The sequence below is a fragment of the Poeciliopsis prolifica genome, unplaced genomic scaffold (genome assembly GCF_027474105.1).
Source record: "Poeciliopsis prolifica strain line A6 unplaced genomic scaffold, Auburn_PproV2 SCAFFOLD018, whole genome shotgun sequence".
Lineage (NCBI taxonomy): Eukaryota > Metazoa > Chordata > Actinopteri > Cyprinodontiformes > Poeciliidae > Poeciliopsis > Poeciliopsis prolifica.
This window is the reverse complement of record NW_026562393.1, coordinates 6,612,015-6,635,541: the sequence shown is the minus strand read 5'-3', so window position 1 is coordinate 6,635,541 and position 23,527 is coordinate 6,612,015. Positions and strand designations below refer to the sequence as shown.

Here is a 23,527-nt window from a genome sequence, read left to right as displayed (position 1 = left end):
TAATGAGACACAGCTCTCAGATGACTGACTGTGTGTTTACTGGTTGTTTACCTGTTCATGCTCCAGTGACCTGCTCACTGGACATTAAAGCACAAGACATAAAAGAATCGCTTTAATCTTTAAGTCTCGAGATTTGCGGATTCCAGGTATGAAAGGTTTGACCTGCTAATCAGCAGTGAGCAGTTTTTGACATTTAAAAGGGAGAGGGTGCTGATTAGTGGAAATTGCTGGAATCGAATGTCTGAATCAAAGCTGTAGCTAAAAAAAAAATCTGATCCCTGAATATCGACCAAGAAGACCACCAACTGGCTCAGACAATGCAGCAGAGTGCTCACACCTCCTCCCACAGAGACACCTACATCTCTATATGTGTCTGCAGGAGCACAAATTTATTCTGTCACCATTCCCGCCTAAATTTGGCAAAGGCTGTTGGATTTTAAATGTCAGCGAGCAACCTACGGTTCCGGTCAAAAGTTTAAATACACTCGTTATGCGCTTCAGTGGCAAGGTTGAATTTATTCTGGGTTTCCTCTCCTCCACACAGCTTCAACACTAAACATAGCTGCTCAAATATATACTGTACATACAGCCCCACCCATAGGTGGACAAATCTGGGTTTAGTGGTGGATTCATCACTAAACTCTTAAGGTTACTGACTCTTTAGTTGCATTGATTACTGCATCGGTGTCTTTACAGGTTTGCCTGAAATGGTAATAAGACAACTGCTACTGATCAAGAACACAGCTGCTGGTGTTCTGACTAAAACAAGGAAGTTTTAGTCAGAACACTTCCTGGTTATAAAGTCCCTGCACTGACTCTCTATAGCTCAGAGAATAGACTTTAAAACACTTTTGTTAGTTTATAAATCACTGAACGGCTTAGTACCAAAATACATTAAAAACCTTCCAGACCATTCAGGTTCTCTAGTTCACATTGATTCTGAATACCCAGAACCAGAACCACCATTCACCTTCTATGCACAAATCTGGAACAAAACCACTAGAAAACTAGAAAACATCTGAAACACTGAGTTCCTTTAAATCTAATTTCTATATAATGGGGAAACTAGTCTGATGATTTTGATAATGACATTTGAGTAACCTTTATTGCCTGTTTTATTATTGACTATGCTGAAAAGCACTTTGAACTAACTGCCTTGTTGCAGAAATCTGCAATACAAAAACCTAGAGTTGACATGTGGGCAGCTGCAAATTTTAGTTGATCTTAAAGGCGTCAATTTCGAAGCAGGAGGCTCATTTCTTGCCTCGCCATGACACTGACGTTCCAGCAGTTTCCAGTTCGCTCGGTCATGACTTGCTCTTGATTATTATTTCCTCTCATCTGAGTGTGACAGTTTACCTTAGAGGGTTGAACTAGGACACAGTTGGGTGTTTCCACATGACAGTGATCATAAACACACATCAAAACTAATTTTGGAATGGAGAAAGCAGGCAAACATTGAGCTTCTGGATTGGCCCCAACATTAACACGAATGGAAATTCGTGGATGATGTTTAAAAGCAGAGTTTGTGGCTGGAAATGAACTCAATTCAGCCATAAAAACTTGCCATCCAGCCAGAAATATGCCAGACGCTTTTTGATGGCTGGTGTGTCTATAAATTTGCACATGTAATTTATCCCTGTGTGTGAATCACAGAAATTTCTCAATAACATGAAATATGTGCACCAAGTTCCAATTTTCAGTGTATCTGCAGGTTTCACTGAGTCAAATTTAAGACTTTTTAACACTTTTTTAACAGTAGCTAGAATGAAATTTAAGACATATAAATTATAAATATATGGGATCAATGGGTGATCTTATTGGCTCATACAAGTTGGCAACAGAAGTGAGCTAATGGCAAACAAAAACATAATTCTGCCAACTGGTGATATATTTACACTTACCCATGACAGACTCAAAAGAAGGTATAGCAAGGGTATATTAGCAGCTAAACATTTGCCTGACAAAATTTAAAACCTGTGATTATTGTATTTAAGGTCAACTTAATTTTTTAATTTCAAACATTTTAGGGCCTTAATTTTAGATACATGAATTTAGGACTTTTCAAGGATGCGCAGACACCCTGGCTTTAAAAGTCTTCAAGGTTGTTTGCACCCGAGAATAAAACTATTCCAATAAACCGTTAAAGGCTCCAAAATAATATAACATTTATGGCCATCAGAGGTGTACATCTGAGAACTGCAGATTTAATTAACTGAATAAATTTTTATTAAACTGAACTTCATCAGTAAAACTTTATTTTGAGGTTTTTTAAACCTGTCAGAAAGATAACTAAATAAACACTAAATGCTGGTATAACAAAAGGCTCCTGAGTTTACATTTTTGTGTGCAGGATGCATGTGTGGGTTTTATCCTGACACTCCAGTTTTTCTATTTTTAATAATCTGCTTTTATAATCTGCCTCTTTCATGCTGCACAGCATGTCTCTAAGTTGCTTTGTCATAGACTGGTGACCTCTCAAGGTTATAGCCATTCTCTCACCTGATGACTCCCACCAATATGCACCAGCCAGGTTGTTGCCATTTCTGTTGATGCCATAAACTTCTAAAGATGCACGACACCATTTCCAAGCCTTGAGGGACTCGGTGGCAGAAATCCAGAGTCCCAGAAGTGTGTTATTAGGAATGCCAAAGTGCATTTAATAAAACTGTCTGAAGTCATTTTATGATTTGTTAGGCTAATTCCTTCAAGATATATCTCATACAATTAAAATATTGATTTTGTTTCAGTAATAAAAAAGGTGAAATGCCTATTACAGAAATTAATTACAGATTAAAATAAAAGTTTTTACAGCTAATAAAACACAAAAATTGAGTCTCTACAAATCTGCAAAATACAAAAATTTACAAAACCTTGCAAAGTCATTGTTATCCCTGCTACTTGTGCTCATTTTTCTAGAATACATTTCCTTCCAGTAAACCTTCTGAAAATATGCTGAGCTAAAACACCCCAGCTGATAACATTTTAAGGATGACCATCTGCAGCTTGCTCTCCTTGATGATATATTGCTGACTGTTGGACAATTATCAGCTTAGAAGTATTTTTTTTGTTTTTGTGTGGGACACAACATTTTTGTGTCAAATATCCTTTTTCATTTTTTTAATGTAATATTGTAATTATTTGAAAAACCGATTCTTAGATTTTTTATTAATCCATTATTATCAAATTAATGTGAGAAACATTGGTCTGTGTGTCATGAATCAGCATTATATTTCTGTTTCACTTAAAATAAACTTTTCAAGATATTCAGATTTTGTGAGTTGCTTATGCAGTTGATAAAGAGAATGCAGTACCTGAACATGGCCAAGAGGGCGGCGCCGGTGAGGCTGCGGGTGAACTCTTGCAGGTCTGCATCTGTCAGTTTTTGACACTCGGGCACCAGAGTGATCCAGCTGGATCCAGCGTAGCGTTCCCGATGCACACGGCGTACGACGCTAGCTGGCAGTCGCTGCAGCAGCCTCATCAATCGAGACTAAAAAAATAAATTAAAAAATTAAAAAATCACACATTTCTGTAATAAACACCTCAAGGATTTAATTGATTCCTTCATGCAAAACATGGGTGGAAAAGTATACGAGTGAGAGGTCGAAGAAACTGACCTGCCAGCGACCGTGGTTGGAGGGGTGGAAGAAGGAGGAAATGCTGCTGAAGAGGCAGGTCAATTCTTTCTGTGCAGGATTTCCTGGTCCGCCCTGCAGAAAAATGAGCATTGATGGGTAATTAAGCAGCCACAGTTCAATATATTGACACAATTTTTGTTATAATCTTCACTTGTGTGTACCAGCAGTGCTGTGATCCATAAAACCAAGTATCCAATATCGTAGGAGTTGATGAGATATCTCGGTGCCACCATTTGACTGACCCCAACTGGAAGGTTTAAACTTCGCAAGATTCTGGTAAAGATCTGCACACACAAAACAACAGAGTTTCACCTTCCACTCACAGCGGCCACTGGTAAAACGCATTAACAGGAACACATGTATATCCACATAATTCTGCTAATGACTCACTGTGGGAATATAAGGAGTCCAGTCCACATAGCCGATGTTATCGTTGGCAAGCCGAGCAAACAGGTTGACTAGGTGCTACAAGACAACATCAGGAAAACAGTGACTGCCGAGTCTATAGCAAAATTCCCAGAAGTGAAGTTTGCCATTTCAAGAATTAAATATAGCCCCTGAAAAATTGGAGAGATGTTCAAGAGGGAGGGGAAGACGTGTGCTCAGCCAGGCCGCCGAGGGCCTGGAGGCTGGATAAAGGCAGAGCGGAGGCACAAATGGAAAATCTTATCTGCACGCTGAGTGGAAACCAGCAACAACACTTCAATCATCGCAATCAGGGAACATAGAAGCCGTGTCATTCCAAATTACTCCATCCATCTTTGGGAAAATGGAAGGCGGGTTGATCCCTTGCTCAATATATTTAAAATGTTTTAAAAATCCATTTGAGGTGAATTTTTTTGTTGCTTTCGTGATAACATAAATTTGCTCTGACATCAGAAATTCTCCTTCAAATCCAAGGGAACATTGTACCTTACTAGCATTTTCATACTCCACATTTGTCACACCACAACAAATTTCACAGTATCTTAGAAAGGTAGAAGAAAAATTACATTTGGCTTTATTATTATTTATCTTGCAAAAGATATGTGGTCCATTTGAACTTAACTTTCTCTGATATGCCTGAATAGAATCCTGTGCATCAGCAAACCCATAAAGAACTGTTCAGAAAACATTGCACCCCACAAATTTTGGTTCTTTTTTGAAAGACTGGATGAGAAAAGCAATTGAAAAAAAGCCAGAAGATGTCCTGCTTGCAGTTTGATATAAGTGGAAGAGAGTAGTGGTCTAATATTAATACTGAACTTTTTGGACTGGATGTTAAGCCCTATTTGTGACAGAAATCAAACACCATAAAGTCTCGTCCCTACTGTGAAACACGGTAGTGGCAGTGTCATGCTTTTCACAGATGCACTCTGCTGAATCTGTTGGAGCTTGAACTGTTTTGCGAAGAAGAAGAACAAGAAAACAATCTAGTCACTAGATTCACCTCATTAGACTTGCTTCAGCAAATGAAGCAAATGGTTCTGCAAACTACTAGATATTAGTGATTCAGGGTTGAAGCTAAAAAAATAAATTATTTAAAGTTTGCATAGATTTGCATAAATCTACACAAACTGACCCGATCATGTTTGTCCAAATCGTCGCATTTCCTCTGACAGTAATTAACTTCTTCCTTCCCCAGTGAGCGGCTCCAGGAGGTTTCAAACTCTAACATTGTGAGTGCAGAAAAAAAAAAAAAAAAAAAGAAAAGAAACAACCCCCAAAAATCCAGTCCTCTTTAATACAAAGTAAACACAACTGGGCTGTTCAGAGGTACTTTCTTTATGAGGCAGACGGATGGGAAAAAAGGAAATGCTCAACGCTGCCAGATGCTAATTGCACTGACGCTACAAGCTTACACTACAGCACTGGTATTTGAGATCAACTTAAAAAAGGTCATTAAAGCTTCGGCATCTGCAGCAGTGAGGCACCAGCTTCACAGACTCTGTTGGTGTGAGCGCTCCTGTTGAGATGCGCTTCCCGGCTTGTACCGTATCGCTCTCTTCCTCTGCGGTACAAGTTAATGCAGGAAAATGTTAATTAACTGACAGCTCAATCGGTTGCTAAATATTGAAGCAGACAAGTGCAACTTTCCCTCTTATTGGGCTGAACACAAATACATGCGTCACAGATTTAACTTTGTAAAAATTTGGAAAATCTTGAAATCCTATCATGTCATTCTACAATTTTGCACAACTTTGACAAAATAAAAAAAAAAGAGTTCAAAGGGTATCTGTTCTTTTCCAAAACTTTGTGTGAGTGTGTGTGTGTGTGTGTGTGTGTGTGTGTGTGTGTGTGTGTGTGTGTGTGTGTGTGTGTGTGTGTGTGTGTGTGTGTGAAAGATCTGAATCAACCTGAAGCTCTGCGAGTGTGCACTCACCCCTTCCCAGGTCGGCTGATTTTGCACCGACATCCACAGATTCATTAACTCATCAAACCACAACCTAAAAAACACAAACACACACTCAGAAAAATAACTTTTCAGATTAAAACTTAATGAGGTACACCTGAGGCTGAATTCCCCTCATTTATCTGCAATTTCCCCTAAACATGAACTCATTTTCTCCTCTGTGTATTCTGGAGGAGGGAGAGCAACAAAATGAAAATGGAAAAAAAAAAGAGAGCATTAAAGATGATGTATTGTGGAAACTGTGCAGAAACTGCTTATGGATCCAAGAGTAAATCCAGACAAATCGCTTGCAAAAAAACCCCCGTGGAACGCACTGAGAAGCCGTGAAGAGGCTTGACAGCTGGAATACAACCACAACGAGAGCAGAATGAAGGATAGGAGCAGAGATTTTTTTCCATAAAAAGCAACATATTAGCAAAACAAAAACTGTTTCAATTTCAACTGCGTAGGTTTAAATCCTTCCAGAGCCTGATGATGCGGTTGCTAAAGTGCTCTATTTTAAAGCAGCTCAGAAGCTTCAACTATATATTTATCAGTTTCTGCAGGCAGATTTCTTGGTAAACTTTCGAATTCCTGCGAGCTAACTCTGGAGCTAACTCTGGCTCGGGAGACTCAGTTCTCAGCGTGTGATCCCGTTTCCAAACAGAACCATTCCGGCTGGTCCGACTCACTGGAAGCCCTGGCTGTGTTCCTCCGGGGGCATGATGGTGGGCAGAAACAGCTCCATGTTGCTGACTGCCTTCTGCATGACCACGTCAAACACGCACAGCAGGGGGCGCCACTCATCCAGCATCTCCTTGGTTGAGGATGCTGGGAAATACCTGGGAGCCAAAAAACAAACAAAAAAAACAAACCATAGATATTTATTTAATAACAACAGAGAAACTCTGGTAAGCACACACGCACAGAACAAATAAGGCTGTGGCCATAAATAGATGCGAACGAGCAAAGATACGAGTAAACACATTGATCTGGAGGACACAGCTCCAGTAAAGATCAAAGGAAAACATTCTTTGCTTTCACAGATTATATGATCAGAGAGAGGATGAGACTTACAGTCTGCAGCTTTTGATCAAAGCCTTCAATATGTGGTCCACTGAGCTGTAAGTAAGCAACAAGATGGATGAGCATGTGTTCTTCCTCTTACGTCACACACACACAAAAAAAAAACTTGTGAAAAAAACTACAGAACATTCAGAATTTTAATTCATAAAGTCACAAATGGGGGAATGGAGGATAATTAACCTCATAGTCATGTTTCTGGGAGGAAATTGGAAAACCCGGAGAGAGCCCACACATCGAGAGCAAGCTGTAGAAAAAACTAGATTTGAACCTAGGACCTTCAACAACTGCTCCACTGTGCAACCAGTCTCTAAAATACAGTGCAAAACTGTTTTCGTTTTTTTGCAAACTAGAAAACAGTTTGCAATGTTTTCATTGAGATTGGATAATAGACCAACATAAAGTTGACGGAAAATGTTACACAGTTTTCAGGTTTTTTTCACAAATTAGCAGCTACAAGTTTTTTGGGAAATGTCTCTAACACCTTTGAGTCCGCCACAAATTTTTATGTGGCCCTCCACACAAAAATAAGACGTTCAAGAAAACAAGTTTTGCGCATAAATATATTCAATCAATCAAATCAATGTTTACCACCAAATTACATTAATCAGACCCTCAACTCTTTTGCGAGTGCAGAAATTGCAACAAAATAAACAGACCTCTGCATTTTTTTCACGCTGATGCATAATTGTGAGTTCATTGCAAATTAGGTCAAAACCATCAAGTTTAAGTGATGGCTAACCTATTTTATACTCCATCTTATTTTATGATGTGATCAAAATGACAAGTTACGAAAAGTCACATTACAGAAGCACAAATATTGCTAAATGTCTTGCAAATATTTCTAAATTAGTGACTTTGATTGTAAACAAATTGTTAAAACCAAGATGTTAAATGACATTTAATTTTAAGAAGCACTTATCAAATGCAGACATGGCTGTTCATTAACATAAGAGGTTTTGGGTGTATGTTATACATTGTGGCACAGCACACCCACCCCTTAGAGGAATTCATGATTTTGATCTGAATGTTCAAAGTGAAAATGAGCTTGACTCCCCTGATCTAGATATAAAACTTTTTATCATCCTTCTCTGACGGTAGATCTAGCTCAGTGAGACCAGATGGAGAGTCTGTAGATAATTCTGCCGTCACTTCAGCGTGGCTTCAGTACAACTTTAAAATTAGTTTCTTCTTCGTTCTATTCCACACAGAGCAGATTTATCAAATGCATGACCAATACTCAACCTTTTTGGATTTTCGTGTTTTTTTTTTTTGATATATATATATAATTTGTGAAAAATGTCTATAATAGTTACATATTGTAATTTGGTTTTTATAATGTAAAATTATTGATTTAGTTATCATTTGAGCTGTTTTTTCTTTTTCTGTATTTGATTCACTTCTTAGTATGAATTTCCAATGTGTTTTCATGTCTGTCCATTTCTCTTTAACCTCTGTAAAGCACTTATGTTGCAGTCATTTGTATGAAAGTGCTCTACAGCTGGTTGATAAATCACTATTTATCTAACTTTATTGCATCATTTTTTTTTTTCAAAACACAAGAGATTTGACAAAAAAAAACTGTGTATATTGAGAGTCTGATGCGATGTGAAGGTAAAGGTACATACTTTGGGAACCAGACGAGACCCAGGTGCTCCGTTTTGGAGTAAATGAGTCTCTCGTACAGCTCGTAGAGGGGCCTCCATGGTAGCTGAAGGTCATCTCTTGACAGCAATTCCTTCTTCCTGTTTGGAAAAAACAAGTCAGACCTCAGCTGGCCCGCCTGTGTGCAAACGCTGGCAGGTTCTCAGATATTTAAAGCTGTGAAAAGCCTCCTGTTTGTGAAAATGTTGCGACGAGGTGGGACACTACAGGGTGTCCATCAGGGGAGAGTGAGTCATCCTCTCACAACACCATGGCTGCCAACTTCGGAACATGTCCACCGACATGATGCGGTGATTCTATGTAGCTATTAAAGCATAACTGGACAGACAGCTGCAGGCTTTAATAGCTTTACAGGAGAGGTCTGGAATAATCGCCTGTTAGTGGTTTCAAAAAATGAGGCATGCTTAAAACCTTAGTGCAAAGTAACATTATCCTTTTCTCTGCTCCTTTTAGTTTTTTAGCTTCTCAAACACCCACTTAAGGTTTTAGGTTTCCCACAAAATTATGCTTCGCTGCTGAGCACCTCAGAAGCTTTTAAAATGAAGTATATTTTTGTAAATCCCCCGGAGAACGTCCACGCTTTCTTCACACTAAGTTACTCAATTTTTCATTAAATCACCAACTTTATAAGATTACACCTAACAGACGCGTGCCGGATCTCTTCACTTGAGAATGTGCACAGTTTTTATGAACAGAAAGTCCTTTTGTTCTTATTTATCTATCAGTGAAGGAACAGGCTCTCACTGGGGAGATTTCAAGAGGAGACAATCTGCAAAGTTGGCTGTGAAATCCTAAAGTGCGATACGAAGAGACTCTGCAGCCCTGATGTTGGCTCTTAAGGATCAAGTTCAACACTTGGCTGCGAGAACTGAAGCTTCATACACCGTTAGCCCAGATCTTTCTCTTTTCATCTGCAACAAAAACATCTGACGTCAACATAAAGACCTTGTTTTGTGATGGATGCAAAAATCACAGAAACGCACTTGAAGTCTAATAGCAAGTGATGAATGCCTCGGAAACTATTCGCCTGTCACTGGGGGAATGCCGGGTCTGATCCAGGAGACACAAACAAAGAGAAACACAAAGAGGCCGGAGCCTAAAGAGTGATAAATTTACTGTAGAGCCAAGATTCCTCGCTCACAATGAATGCTTCTGAGTGTGAGGATATGTATTTTAGCTCGCTAACATATCGCCTACTCACTGCACATTTTACTCCTTCGGTTGCTGAAGAGTGTAAAAAAAGCTGTTCAGATTTGTCACTGGAGATGTGTTCCTTTTAACAGTGACTTTGTCCTATTTTCTATTTGAAACACAGTGAAATATAATTTTCCCACGTTTCAACCACAAAAACCCAACGCCCCACTCATTAATTACGACTTAAGCCACACATTTTCTTTTATGATCCTCTAGAGGAACTGTTTGAGAAATGGACTTACCTCCATCATTATTAACTAACCGCTTTGAACAGCTACAGCGCCTTACAAGACTATTCATATCCCTTAAACTTTTTACCATTTTGTTGCATTATAGAGACAAACTTCTATGTATTTTATTGAGATTTTAAGAAAGTAGTGCCAAATTCCTCAGTGGAAGGATCTCTCAAGGTTTTTATATGTTTTGCAAAATAATCTTGTAATTCATCGCATAATTTGTAAATATGAACGTAAACTAATTTCAGCAATAAATGCTTCTGTGAAGGTTTCAGAGGTTTGTCAGAAAACATTAATGAACAAACGGCATCATGAAGACCAAGGAACACAGAGACAGCAAAAAGATGCACGCCAACTCTGGAGGAGTTGCAGCAATCCATGGCTCAAGTAGAAAAAATATATCAGTTTGTCAAAGTTAACGAGAAGATTAATTAAACCAATTTCAAGACAAGACAGGAAGAAAACTTGTTAGACGCTACAAACACTGGGTGAAATGGAATGATTTAGATCGAAACGTTTTTATGTGTTGTAATGGTCTAGTCAAAGTGTAGGTTTAAATTTAATAGAAAATTAAAAGAAAAATAGGAAAACATTTCCCAGTTTGTAGATGTGCAAAGCTGGAAGAGACTCTTCAACATATTGATAATGCAAATGCACAGAACATTTTGGTAACTTGGTGTAATTAGGCCCGAGCAGCTAAGCGCTGCGAAGGCCTATTGTTTTCCTATTGTTAGGCCCGAGCAGCTAAGCGCTGCGAAGGCCTATTGTTTTCCTATAGTTTATTATTATTAGGCCCGAGCAGCTAAGCGCTGCGAAGGCCTATTGTATCTGTACTGTTTATTAGGCCCGAGCAGCTAAGCGCTGCGAAGGCCTATTGTTTTCCTATTGTTTCTTATTATTAGGCCCGAGCAGCTAAGCGCTGCGAAGGCCTATTGTTTTCCTATTGTTTCTTATTATTATTATTATTCTCCCTCCAAATGAATTGGCTTTTTGGGGGCTTTATCATATTCAAAAACTCACCAAACTTGGCGGAGGGCTTAAGCCTGTTTCAAATTTACGTATTTTAAAGTCGTCGCAAAAATCCCACAAGAAATGGCTCAATAGCGCCACCTAGAAATTTTCAAAGGACCCTTTGCTATTCACTTACTTTATCCTAGAGACATGAAATTTGGTACACTTGTAGAGCTCCCCAAGATACTCAAAATTTACAATTAATGTCATAGTGCAAGTATCACAGGAAGTCGGCCATTTTGGATTGAAGGTCCAATTTTGAGGCCATTTTTGCCGTTTACAGCCTCCGTATTTCATCGAACTCCTCCTAGGGATTTCCATTGACCGGCTTCAAACTCGGTCAGTCTGTTCATAAGGCATGTCCCATCTAAAGTTATCAAAACGGTGAGTTTTTGAGTATGCTGAAGGGGGGTTAGCAGGGGTCAAAGTTCACCTACTCGCCGTAAAAAAATAAACTGCTATATCTCCTACACAGAAACTCACAGAGGCACCAAAGTTACTGTGATTGATCATCATCGGCTGCCCTACAATAAACTATGGTCGAATGATGACATCACTTAGGCCACGCCCCCTGAGAACAGGAAGTGTAATGTTTTACTGTGAACGGTCGCTCTCTGACCCCTTTGACCTCATCAACATGAAACTGTGCCAAGACACAGAAAACATGTTGGTGTATTGAGGATTCCAACCCCGACCAGCTTCGATGGAGCAGATGGGCGTGGCGGCGTGGCGAAGTGACCTGTAACGCCATCGCCATACGTTTGGCTCTCAATTCCACATTTTTAGGCCCAGCTGCTCCAATTTCACAAAGATGGATCCTCATCCACTCCCCGACAGGAATCCATCACAATATTTGGTGGGCGTGGCCTAATTTCTCTATAGCGCCCCCTAGAAAACTTTAAATGATCAGCCCCAAGCCATGCTTTAACCTACAATTACGAAACTTTGTACACGTGTGTACCTTGTCAGGACTTACAAAAAAGTCTCTTGGAGCCATGGTCTAAACCCCACAGGAAGTCGGCCATTTTGGATTGAAGTTCGGATTTTGACCCCATTTTTGCAGTTTGCAGCCTTCGTATTTGATCGAACTCCTCTCAGGGATTTCGATTGATCGGCTTCAAACTCGGTCAGTCTGTTCATAAGGCATGTCCCATCTAAAGTTATCAAAACGGTGACTTTTTCAGTATGCTGAAGGGGGGTTGGCAGGGGTCAAAGTTCACCTACTCCCCATAAAAAATAAACTGCTATATCTCCTACACAAAAACTCACAAAGGCACCAAAGTTTCAGTGATTGATCATCATCGGGTGTCCTACAATACCTTATGGTCGAATGATGACATCACTTAGGCCACGCCCCCTGAGAACAGGAAGTGTCATGTTTTACTGTGAACGGTCGCTATCTGAACCTTTTGACCTCATCAACATGAACTGTGACCAGACACCGAAGACATGTTGGTGTATTGAGGATTTCAACCCCGACCAGCTTCGATGGAGCAGCTGGGCGTGGCGCCGTGGCGAAGTGACCTGTAACGCCATCGCCATACGTTTGGCTCTCAATTCCACATTTTTGGGCCCAGCTGCTCCAAACTCACAAGGATGGATCTTCATCCTCTCCCGACAGAAATCCATCACAATATTTGTAGGGTGTGGCCTAATTTCTCTATAGCGCCCCCTAGAAAATTTTAAATGATCAGCCCCAAGCCATGCTTTAACCTACAATTACGAAACTTTGTACACGTGTGTACCATGTCAAGACTTACAAGAAAGTCTCTTGGAGCCATGGTCTAAACCCAGAGGAAGTCGGCCATTTTAGATTGAAGTTCAGACTCCACTGCGGGTCCTACATTAATCTGCCAGCTATATTTCCTCGCTAAACCAATGAATCTGCACCACATTTTTTGCATCGTCAAGGAGCGCCTCCGAACGCATCAGTGCGTACCGCCTGGTGGACGGGCGCGGAAACTGCGCAACAACTTCTGTGTTAGCACGTGGCCAGCGTTGATGGAAACTGAGCAACAGCTTCCGCGGTGCGGGCGGAGGAGCTGAAAACTACGTGAGAGCTTCTGTGGTTGCTGACGTGAGGCGACGGTTGCTAGTACCCCGCGGTGGCAATAGGCCGGAGCGGCGCTTGGCTGCGAGGGCCGTTCGAGGCTGCTTGCAGCTTTAATTATTATTATTATTATTCTGCCCCCCTAAAGAGGGGCCTTTTTGGGGGCTTTATCATTTTCAAAAACTCACCAAACTTGGCGGACGTGTAAAGGGAGTTTCAAAATTTTGTATTTTAAGGTCATTGCAAAAATCCCATAAAAAATGGCTCAATAGCGCCACCTACAAATTTTCAAAGGACCCTTTGCTATTCACTTACTTTATCCTAGAGACATGAAATTTGGTACACTTGTAGAGCTCCCCAAGATGCTCAAAATTTACAATTAATGTCATAGTGCAAGTATCACAGGAAGTCAGCCATTTTGAATTGAAGGTCCATTTTTGTGGCCATTTTTGCCGTTTACAGCCTTCGTATTTGATCGAACTCCTCCTAGGGATTTCGATTGATCGGCTTCAAACTCGGTCAGTCTGTTCATAAGGCATGTCCCATCTAAAGTTATCAAAACGGTGAGTTTTTGAGTATGCTGAAGGGGGGTTAGCAGGGTCAAAGTTCACCTACTCGCCATAAAAAAATAAACTGCTATATCTCCTACACAGAAACTCACAGAGGCACCAAAGTTTCTGTGATTGATCATTATCGGGTCTCCTACAATACCCTATGGTCGAATGATGACATCACTTAGGCCACGCCCCATGAGAACAGGAAGTGTCATGTTTTACTGTGGACGGTCGCTATCTGACCCCTTTGACCTCATCAACATGAAACTGTGCCCAGACACAGAAGACATGTTGGTGTGTTGAGGATTCCAACCACGACCAGATTCGATGGAGCAGGTGGGCGTGGCGGCGTGGCGAAGTGACCTCTAACGCCATCGCCATACATTTGGCTCTCAATTCCACATTTTCGGGCACAGCTGCTGCAAACTCACAAGGATGGATCGCCATAAACTCCCCGACAGGAATCCATCACAATATTTGGTGGGCGTGGCCTAATTTCTCTATAGCGCCCCCTAGAAAATTTTAAATGATCAGCCCCAAGCCATGCTTTAACCTACAATTACGAAACGTTGTACACATGTGTACCTTGTCAGGACTTACAAAAAAGTCTCTTGGAGCCATGGTCTAAAACCCACAGGAAGTCGGCCATTTTAGATTGAAGTTCAGATTTTGACCCCATTTTTGCCGTTTACAGCCTCCGTATTTGATCGAACTCCTCCTAGGGATTTTGATTGATCGTCTTCAAACTCGGTCAGTCCGTTAATAAGGCATGTCCCATCTGAAGTTATCAAAAACAGTGAGTTTTTGAGAATGCTGAAAGGGGTTAGCAGGGGTGAAAGTTCACCTACACGCCATAAAAACATAAACTGCTATATTTCCTACACAGAAACTCACAGAGGCACCAAAGTTACTGTGATTGATCATCATCGGGTGTCCTACAATACCCTATGGTCGAATGATGACATCACTTAGGCCACGCCCCCTGAGAAAAGGAAGTGTCATGTTTTACTGTGAACTGTCGCTATCTGACCCCTTTGACCTCATCAACATGAAACTGTGCCCAGACACAGAAGACATGTTGGTGTGTTGAGGATTCCAACCCCGACCAGCTTCGATGGAGCAGCTGGGCGTGGCGGCGTGGCGAAGTGACCTGTAATGCCATCGCCATACGTTTGGCTCTCAATTCCACATTTTTGGGCGCAGCTGCTCCAAACTCACAAGGATGGACCCTCATCTACTCCCCGACAGGAATCCATCACAATATTTGTAGGGTGTGGCCTAATTTCTCTATAGCGCCCCCTAGAAAATTTAAATGATCAGCCCCAAGCCATGCTTTAGCCTACAATTACGAAACTTTGTACACGTGTGTACCATGTCAGGACTTACAAAAAAGTCTCTTGGAGCCATGGTCTAAACCCAGAGGAAGTCGGCCATTTTAGATTGAAGTTCAGATTTGATCCTATTTTTGGTGTTTATAAACCATTTCAGTAATTCGCACTTGGGGTCAGTATTGCTCCACAAATGAAACAGCAGATAAACAGGATGAAGAACAATATCAGTATTTCGCCAGTAGGTGTCAGTGTTCCTCCACCGATGATAAACAGATCCATGGGCGGATCGGCGCGAAAACTTTGTGAGAGCGTTGCCATGAAATTTCTAAAAGGATAGAAATGTCTCAGATAATTTTTGTTGAATTAAATCATGCAGTAAATGTAGCGTTTTCTTACTTCTTACAAACCATTTCAGTAATTCGCCACTCTGAGTAAGAATTACTCCAACAATGAAATAGAGTGCTTTAGAAACACAGCTGAAAATGATGAAAAATGACGAACTGTAGTACTTCGCCATGTGCATATGATCGGCTGTAAATTACACGTGGATCATCCGACTGACGACAAATTGGATACGTATGACCTTTGTTGACCTCTAAAGAGAACAACAGCATTGAAATATATTTGGACTCCACTGCGCGTCCTACATTAATCCGCCAGCTATATTTCCTCGCTAAACCAATGAATCTGCACCACATTTTTTGCATCGTCAAGGAGCGCCTCCCAGCATCAGTGCGTACCGCCTGGTGGACGGGCGCGGAAACTGCGCAACAACTTCTGTGTTAGCACGTGGCCAGCGTTGATGGAAACTAGCAACAGCTTCCGCGGTGCGGGCGGAGGAGCTGAAAACTGCGTGACAGCTTCTGTGGTGGCTGGCGTGAGGCGGCGGTTGCTCGTACCCCGCGGTGGCAATAGGCCGGAGCGGCGCTTGGCTGCGAGGGCCGTTCGAGGCTGCTTGCAGCTTTAATTATTATTATTATTACGATTCTCCTCCAAATGAATTGGCTTTTTGGGGGCTTTATCATATTCAAAAACTCACCAAACTTGGCGGAGGCCTTAAGCCTGTTTCAAATTTACGTATTTTAAAGTCGTCGCAAAAATTCCACAAGAAATGGCTCAATAGCGCCACCTAGAAATTTTCAAAGGACCCTTGCTATTCACTTACTTCATCGTAGAGACATGAAATTTGGTACACTTGTAGAGCTCCCCAAGATGCTCAAAATTTACAATTAATGTCATAGTGCAAGTATCACAGGAAGTCGGCCATTTTGGATTGAAGGTCCAATTTTGAGCCCATTTTTGCCGTTTACAGCCTCCGTATTTGATCGAACTCCTCCTAGGGATTTCCATTGACCGGCTTCAACTCGGTCAGTCTGTTCATAAGGCATGTCCCATCTAAAGTTATCAAAACGGTGAGTTTTGAGTATGCTGAAGGGGGTTAGCAGGGTCAAAGTTCACCTACTCGCCGTAAAAAATAAACTGCTATATCTCCTACACAGAAATGCACAGAGGCACCAAATTTACTGTGATTGATCATCATCGCCTGCCCTACAATACCCTATGGTCGAATGATGACATCACTTAGGCCACGCCCCCTGAGAACAGGAAGTGTAATGTTTTACTGTGGACGGTCGCTATCTGACCCCTTTGACCTCATCAACATGAAACTGTGCCCAGACACAGAAAACATGTTGGTGTATTGAGGATTCCAACCCCGACCAGCTTCGATGGAGCAGGTGGGCGTGGCGGCGTGGCGAAGTGACCTGTAACGCCATCGCCATACGTTTGGCTCTCAATTCCACATTTTTGGGCCCAGCTGCTCCAATTTCACAAGGATGGACCCTCATCTACTCCCCGACAGGAATCCATCACAATATTTGGTGGCGTGGCCTAAATTTCTATAGCGCCCCCTAGAAAATTTTAAATGATCAGCCCCAAGCCATGCTTTAACCTACAATTACGAAACGTTGTACACATGTGTACCTTGTCAGGACTTACAAAAAAGTCTCTTGGAGCCATGGTCGAAACCCCACAGGAAGACGGCCATTTTAGATTGAAGTTCAGATTTTGACCCCATTTTTGCCGTTTACAGCCTTCCTATTTGATCGAACTCCTCCTAGGGATTTCGATTGATCGACTTCAAACTCGGTCAGTCTGTTCATAAGGCATGTCCCATCTAAAGTTATCAAAACGGTGAGTTTTTGAGAATGCTGGAGGGGGGTTAGCAGGGGTCAAAGTTCACCTACTCCCATAAAAAATAAACTGCTATATCTCCTACACAGAAACTCACAGAGGCACCAAAGTTTCTGTGATTGATCCTCATCGGGTATCCTACAATACCCTATGGTCGATGATGACATCACTTAGGCCACGCCCCCTGAGAAAAGGAAGTGTCATGTTTTTACTCTGAACGGTCGCTATCTGACCCCTTTCACCTCATCAACATGAAACTGTGCCCAGACACAGAAGACATGTTGGTGTATTGAGGATTCCAACCCCTACCAGCTACGATGGAGGAGGTGGGCGTGGCGGCGTGGCGAAGTGACCTGTAACGCCATTGCCATACGTTTGGCTCTCAATTCCACATTTTTGGGCGCAGCTGCTCCAAACTCACAAGGATGGATCTTCATCCACTCCCGACAGGAATCCATCACAATATTTGTAGGGTGTGGCCTAATTTCTCTATAGCGCCCCCTAGAAAATTTTAAATGATCAGCCCCAAGCCATGCTTTAACCTACAATTACGAAACTTTGTACACGTGTGTACCATGTCAGGACTTACAAAAAAGTCTCTTGGAGCCATGGTCTAAACCCCAGAGGAAGTCGGCCATTTTAGATTGAAGTTCAGACTCCACTGCGGGTCCTACATTAATCTGCCAGCTATATTTCCTCGCTAAACCAATGAATCTGCACCACATTTTTTGCATCGTCAAGGAGCGCCTCCGAACGCATCAGTGCGTACCGCCTGGTGGACGGGCGCGGAAACTGCGCAACAACTTCTGTGTTAGCACGTGGCCAGCGTTGATGGAAACTGAGCAACAGCTTCCGCGGTGCGGGCGGAGGAGCTGAAAACTGCGTGAGAGCTTCTGTGGTGGCTGACGTGAGGCGACGGTTGCTAGTACCCCGCGGTGGCAATAGGCCGGAGCGGCGCTTGGCTGCGAGGGCCGTTCGAGGCTGCTTGCAGCTTTAATTATTATTAGGCCGAGCAGCTAAGCGCTGCGAAGGCCTATTGTTTCTGTACTGTTTCTTATTATTATTATTATTATTATTATTATTATTACGATTCTCCCTCCAAATGATTGGCTTTTTGGGGGCTTTATCATATTCAAAAACTCACCAAACTTGGCGGAGGCCTTAAGCTGTTTCAAATTTACGTATTTTAAAGTCGTCGCAAAAATTCCACAAGAAATGGCTCAATAGCGCCACCTAGAAATTTCAAAGGACCCTTTGCTATTCACTTACTTCATCGTAGAGACATGAAATTTGGTACACTTGTAGAGCTCCCCAAGATGCTCAAAATTTACAATTAATGTCATAGTGCAAGTATCACAGGAAGTCGGCCATTTTGGATTGAAGGTCCAATTTTGAGCCCATTTTTGCCGTTTACAGCCTCCGTATTTGATCGAACTCCTCCTAGGGATTTCCATTGACCGGCTTCAAACTCGGTCAGTCTGTTCATAAGGCATGTCCCATCTAAAGTTATCAAAACGGTGAGTTTTTGAGTATGCTGAAGGGGGTTAGCAGGGGTCAAAGTTCACCTACTCGCCGTAAAAAAATAAACTGCTATATCTCCTACACAGAAATGCACAGAGGCACCAAATTTACTGTGATTGATCATCATCGCCTGCCCTACAATACCCTATGGTCGAATGATGACATCACTTAGGCCACGCCCCTGAGAACAGGAAGTGTAATGTTTACTGTGGACGGTCGCTATCTGACCCCTTTGACCTCATCAACATGAAACTGTGCCCAGACACAGAAAACATGTTGGTGTATTGAGGATTCCAACCCGACCAGCTTCGATGGAGCAGGTGGGCGTGGCGGCGTGGCGAAGTGACCTGTAACGCCATCGCCATACGTTTGGCTCTCAATTCCACATTTTTGGGCCCAGCTGCTCCAATTTCACAAGGATGGACCCTCTCTACTCCCCGACAGGAATCCATCACAATATTGGTGGGCGTGGCCTAAATTCTCTATAGCGCCCCCTAGAAAATTTTAAATGATCAGCCCCAAGCCATGCTTTAACCTACAATTACGAAACGTTGTAACATGTGTACCTTGTCAGGACTTACAAAAAAGTCTCTTGGAGCCATGGTCGAAACCCCACAGGAAGACGGCCATTTTAGATTGAAGTTCAGATTTGACCCCATTTTTGCCGTACAGCCTTCCTATTTGATCGAAACTCCTCCTAGGGATTTCGATTGATCGGCTTCAAACTCGGTCAGTCTGCTCATAAGGCATGTCCCATCTAAAGTTATCAAAACGGTGAGTTTTTGAGAATGCTGAAGGGGGGTTAGCAGGGGTCAAAGTTCACCTACTCCCCATAAAAAATAAACTGCTATATCTCCTACACAGAAACTCACAGAGGCACCAAAGTTTCTGTGATTGATCCTCATCGGGTATCCTACAATACCCTATGGTCGAATGATGACATCACTTAGGCCACGCCCCCTGAGAAAAAGGAAGTGTCATGTTTTACTCTGAACGGTCGCTATCTGACCCTTTCACCTCATCAACATGAAACTGTGCCCAGACACAGAAGACATGTTGGTGTGTTGAGGATCCAACCCCGACCAGCTACGATGGAGGAGGTGGGCGTGGCGGCGTGGCGAAGTGACCTGTAACGCCATTGATACGTTTGGCTCTCAATTCCACATTTTGGGCGCAGCTGCTCCAACTCACAAGGATGGATCTTCATCCACTCCCCGACAGGAATCCATCACAATATTTGTAGGGTGTGGCCTAATTTCTCTATAGCGCCCCTAGAAAATTTTAAATGATCAGCCCCAAGCCATGCTTTAACCTACAATTACGAACTTTGTACACGTGTGTACCATGTCAGGACTTACAAAAAAGTCTCTTGGAGCCATGGTCTAAACCCCAGAGGAAGTCGGCCATTTTAGATTGAAGTTCAGATTTGATCCCATTTTTGGCGTTTATAAACCATTTCAGTAATTCGCCACTTGGGGTCAGTATTGCTCCACAAATGAAACAGCAGATAAACAGGATGAAGAACAATATCAGTATTTCGCCAGTAGGTGTCAGTGTTCCTCCGCCAATGACAAACAGATCCACGGGCGGATGGGCGTGAAAACTTTGTGAGAGCGTTGCCATGAAATTTCTAAAAGGATAGAAATGTCTCAGATAATTTTTGTTGAATTAAATCATGCAGTAAATGTAGCGTTTCTTACTTCTTCCAACCATTTCAGTAATTCGCCACTCTGAGTAAGTATTACTCCAACAACGAAATAGAGTGCTTTAGAAACACAGCTGAAAATGATGAAAAATGACGAACTGCAGTACTTCGCCATGTGCATATGATCAGCTGTAAATGACACGTGGATCATCCGACTGACGCCAAATTGGATACGTATGACCTTTGTTGACCTCTAAAGAGAACAACAGCATTGAAATATATTTTGACTCCACTGCGCGTCTACATTAATCCGCCAGCTATATTTCTCGCTAAACCAATGAATCTTGCACACATTTTTTGCATCGTCAAGGAGCGCCTCCGAACGCATCAGTGCGTACCGCCTGGTGGACGTGCGCGGAAACTTCGCAACAACTTCTGTGTTAGCACGTGGCCAGCGTTGATGTAAACTGAGCAACAGCTTCCGTGGTGCTGGCGGAGGAGCTGAAAAGTGCGTGAGAGCTTCTGTGGTGGCTGACGTGAGGCGACGGTTGCTAGTACCCCGCGGTGGCAATAGGCCGGAGCGGCGCTTGGCTGCGAGGGCCGTTCGAGGCTGCTTGCAGCTTTAATTATTATTATTTTTCTTCCCACCTCTTTGGGGGGCTTTTTGGGGGCCTTAACATATTGGAAAACTCACCAAACTTGGCGGAGGCCTTAAGCCTGTTTAAAAATTTTGATTTTTAAGGTCATCACAAAAATCCCACAAGAAATGGCTCAATAGCGCCACCTAGAAATTTTCAAAGGACCCTTTGCTATTCACTTACTTTATCCTAGAGACATGAAATTTGGTACACTTGTAGAGCTCCCCAGGACGCTCAAAATTTACAATTAATGTCATAGTGCAAGTATCACAGGAAGTCGGCCATTTTGGATTGAAGGTCCAATTTGAGGCCATTTTTGCTGTTTACAGCCTCCGTATTTGATCGAACTCCTCCTAGGGATTTCGATTGATCGGCTTCAAACTCGGTCAGTCTGTTCATAAGGCATGTCCCATTGAAAGTTATCAAAACTGTGAGTTTTTGAGTATGCTGAAGGGGGGTTAGCAGGGGTCAAAGTTACCTACTCGCCATAAAAACATAAATGCTATATCTCCTACACAGAAACTCACAGAGGAACCAGAGTTACTGTGATTAATCATCATTGGCTGCCCTACAATACCCTATGGTCGAATGATGACATCACTTATACCACGCCCCCTGACAATAGGAAGTGTCATGTTTTACTGAGAACGGTCGCTATCTGACCCCTTTGACCTCATCAACATGAAACTGTGCCCAGACACAGAGAACATGTTGGTGTGTTGAGGATTCCAACCCCGACCAGCTTTGATGGAGCAGGTGGGCGTGGCGGCGTGGCGAAGTGACCTGTAACGCCATCGCCATACGTTTGGCTCTCAATTCCACATTTTCAGGCACAGCTGCTCCAAACTCACAAGGATGGTCCCTCATCTACTCCCTACAGGAATCCATCACAATATTGGTGGGCGTGGCCTAATTTCTCTATAGCGCCCCTAGAAAACTTTAAATGATCAGCCCCAAGCCATGCTTTAACCTACATTACGAAACGTTGTACACATGTGTACCTTGTCAGGACTTACAAAAAAGTCTCTTGGAGCCATGGTCGAAACCCCACAGGAAGACGGCCATTTTAGATTGAACTTCAGATTTTGACCCCATTTTTGCCGTTTACAGCATTCCTATTTTATCGAACTCCTCCTAGGGATTTCGATTGATCGGCTTCAAACTCGGTCAGTCTGCTCATGAGGCATGTCCCATCTAAAGTTATCAAAACGGTGAGTTTTGAGAATGCTGAAGGGGGGTTAGCAGGGGTCAAAGTTCACCTACTCGCAGTAAAAAATAAACTGCTATATCTCCTACACAGAAACTCACAGAGGCACAAAGTTTCTGTGATTGATCATCATGGGGTGTCCTACAATACCCTATGGTCGAATGATGACATCACTTAGGCCACGCCCCCTGAGAAAAGGAAGTGTCATGTTTTACTCTGAACGGTCGCTATCTGACCCCTTTGACCTCATCAACATGAAACTGTGCCCAGACACAGAAGACATGTTGGTGTGTTGAGGATTCCAACCCCGACCAGCTTCGATGGAGCAGCTGGGCGTGGCGGCGTGGCGAAGTCACCTGTAACGCCATCGCCATACGTTTTGCTCTCAATTCCAAATTTTTGGGCGCAGCTGCTCCAAACTCACAAGGATGGATCTTCATCCACTCCCCGACAGGAATCCATCACAATATTTGTAGGGTGTGGCCTAATTTCTCTATAGCGCCCCCTAGAAAATTTTAAATGATCAGCCCCAAGCCATGCTTTAACCTACAATTACGAAACTTTGTACACGTGTGTACCATGTCAGGACTTACAAAAAAGTCTCTTGGAGCCATGGTCTAAACCCCAGAGGAAGTCGGCCATTTTGATTGAAGTTCAGATTTTCATCCCATTTTTGCCGTTTATAAACCATTTCAGTAATTCGCCACTTGGGGTCAGTATTGCTCCACAAATGAAACAGCAGATAAACAGGATGAAGAACAATATCAGTATTTCGCCAGTAGGTGTCAGTGTTCCTCCACCAATGACAAACAGATCCACGGCGGATGGGCGTGAAAACTTTGTGAGAGCGTTGCCATGAAATTTCTAAAAGGATAGAAATGTCTCAGATAATTTTTGTTGAATTAAATCATGCAGTAAATGTAGCGTTTTCTTACTTCTTACAAAACCATTTCAGTAATTCGCCACTCTGAGTAAATATTACTCCAACAATGAAATAGAGTGCTTTAGAAACACAGCTGAAGATGATGAAAAATGACGAACTGTAGTACTTCGCCATCTGCATATGATCGGCTGTAAATGACACGTGGATCATCCGACTGACGCCAAATTGGATACGTATGACCTTTGTTGACCTCTAAAGAGAACAACAGCATTGAAATATATTTGAATCCACTGCGCGTCCTACA

At 42.4% G+C, this 23,527-nt stretch overlaps 1 protein-coding gene across 1 annotated transcript in view; it reads right to left on the bottom strand.

The window, feature by feature from the left end:
• Window positions 1-23,527, bottom strand: part of LOC129368087 (proteasome activator complex subunit 4B-like) — a 109,889-nt gene that overhangs the window by 32,974 nt on the left and 53,388 nt on the right. The window contains exons 3-10 of the mRNA XM_055042923.1: window positions 8,724-8,840; window positions 7,090-7,134; window positions 6,705-6,854; window positions 6,004-6,067; window positions 4,032-4,106; window positions 3,803-3,925; window positions 3,621-3,713; window positions 3,315-3,493 (exon numbers count right to left, since the gene is read on the bottom strand). Coding sequence (XP_054898898.1) covers window positions 3,315-3,493; window positions 3,621-3,713; window positions 3,803-3,925; window positions 4,032-4,106; window positions 6,004-6,067; window positions 6,705-6,854; window positions 7,090-7,134; window positions 8,724-8,840 — 846 coding nt within the window. The remainder of the gene's footprint in view (window positions 1-3,314; window positions 3,494-3,620; window positions 3,714-3,802; window positions 3,926-4,031; window positions 4,107-6,003; window positions 6,068-6,704; window positions 6,855-7,089; window positions 7,135-8,723; window positions 8,841-23,527) is intronic.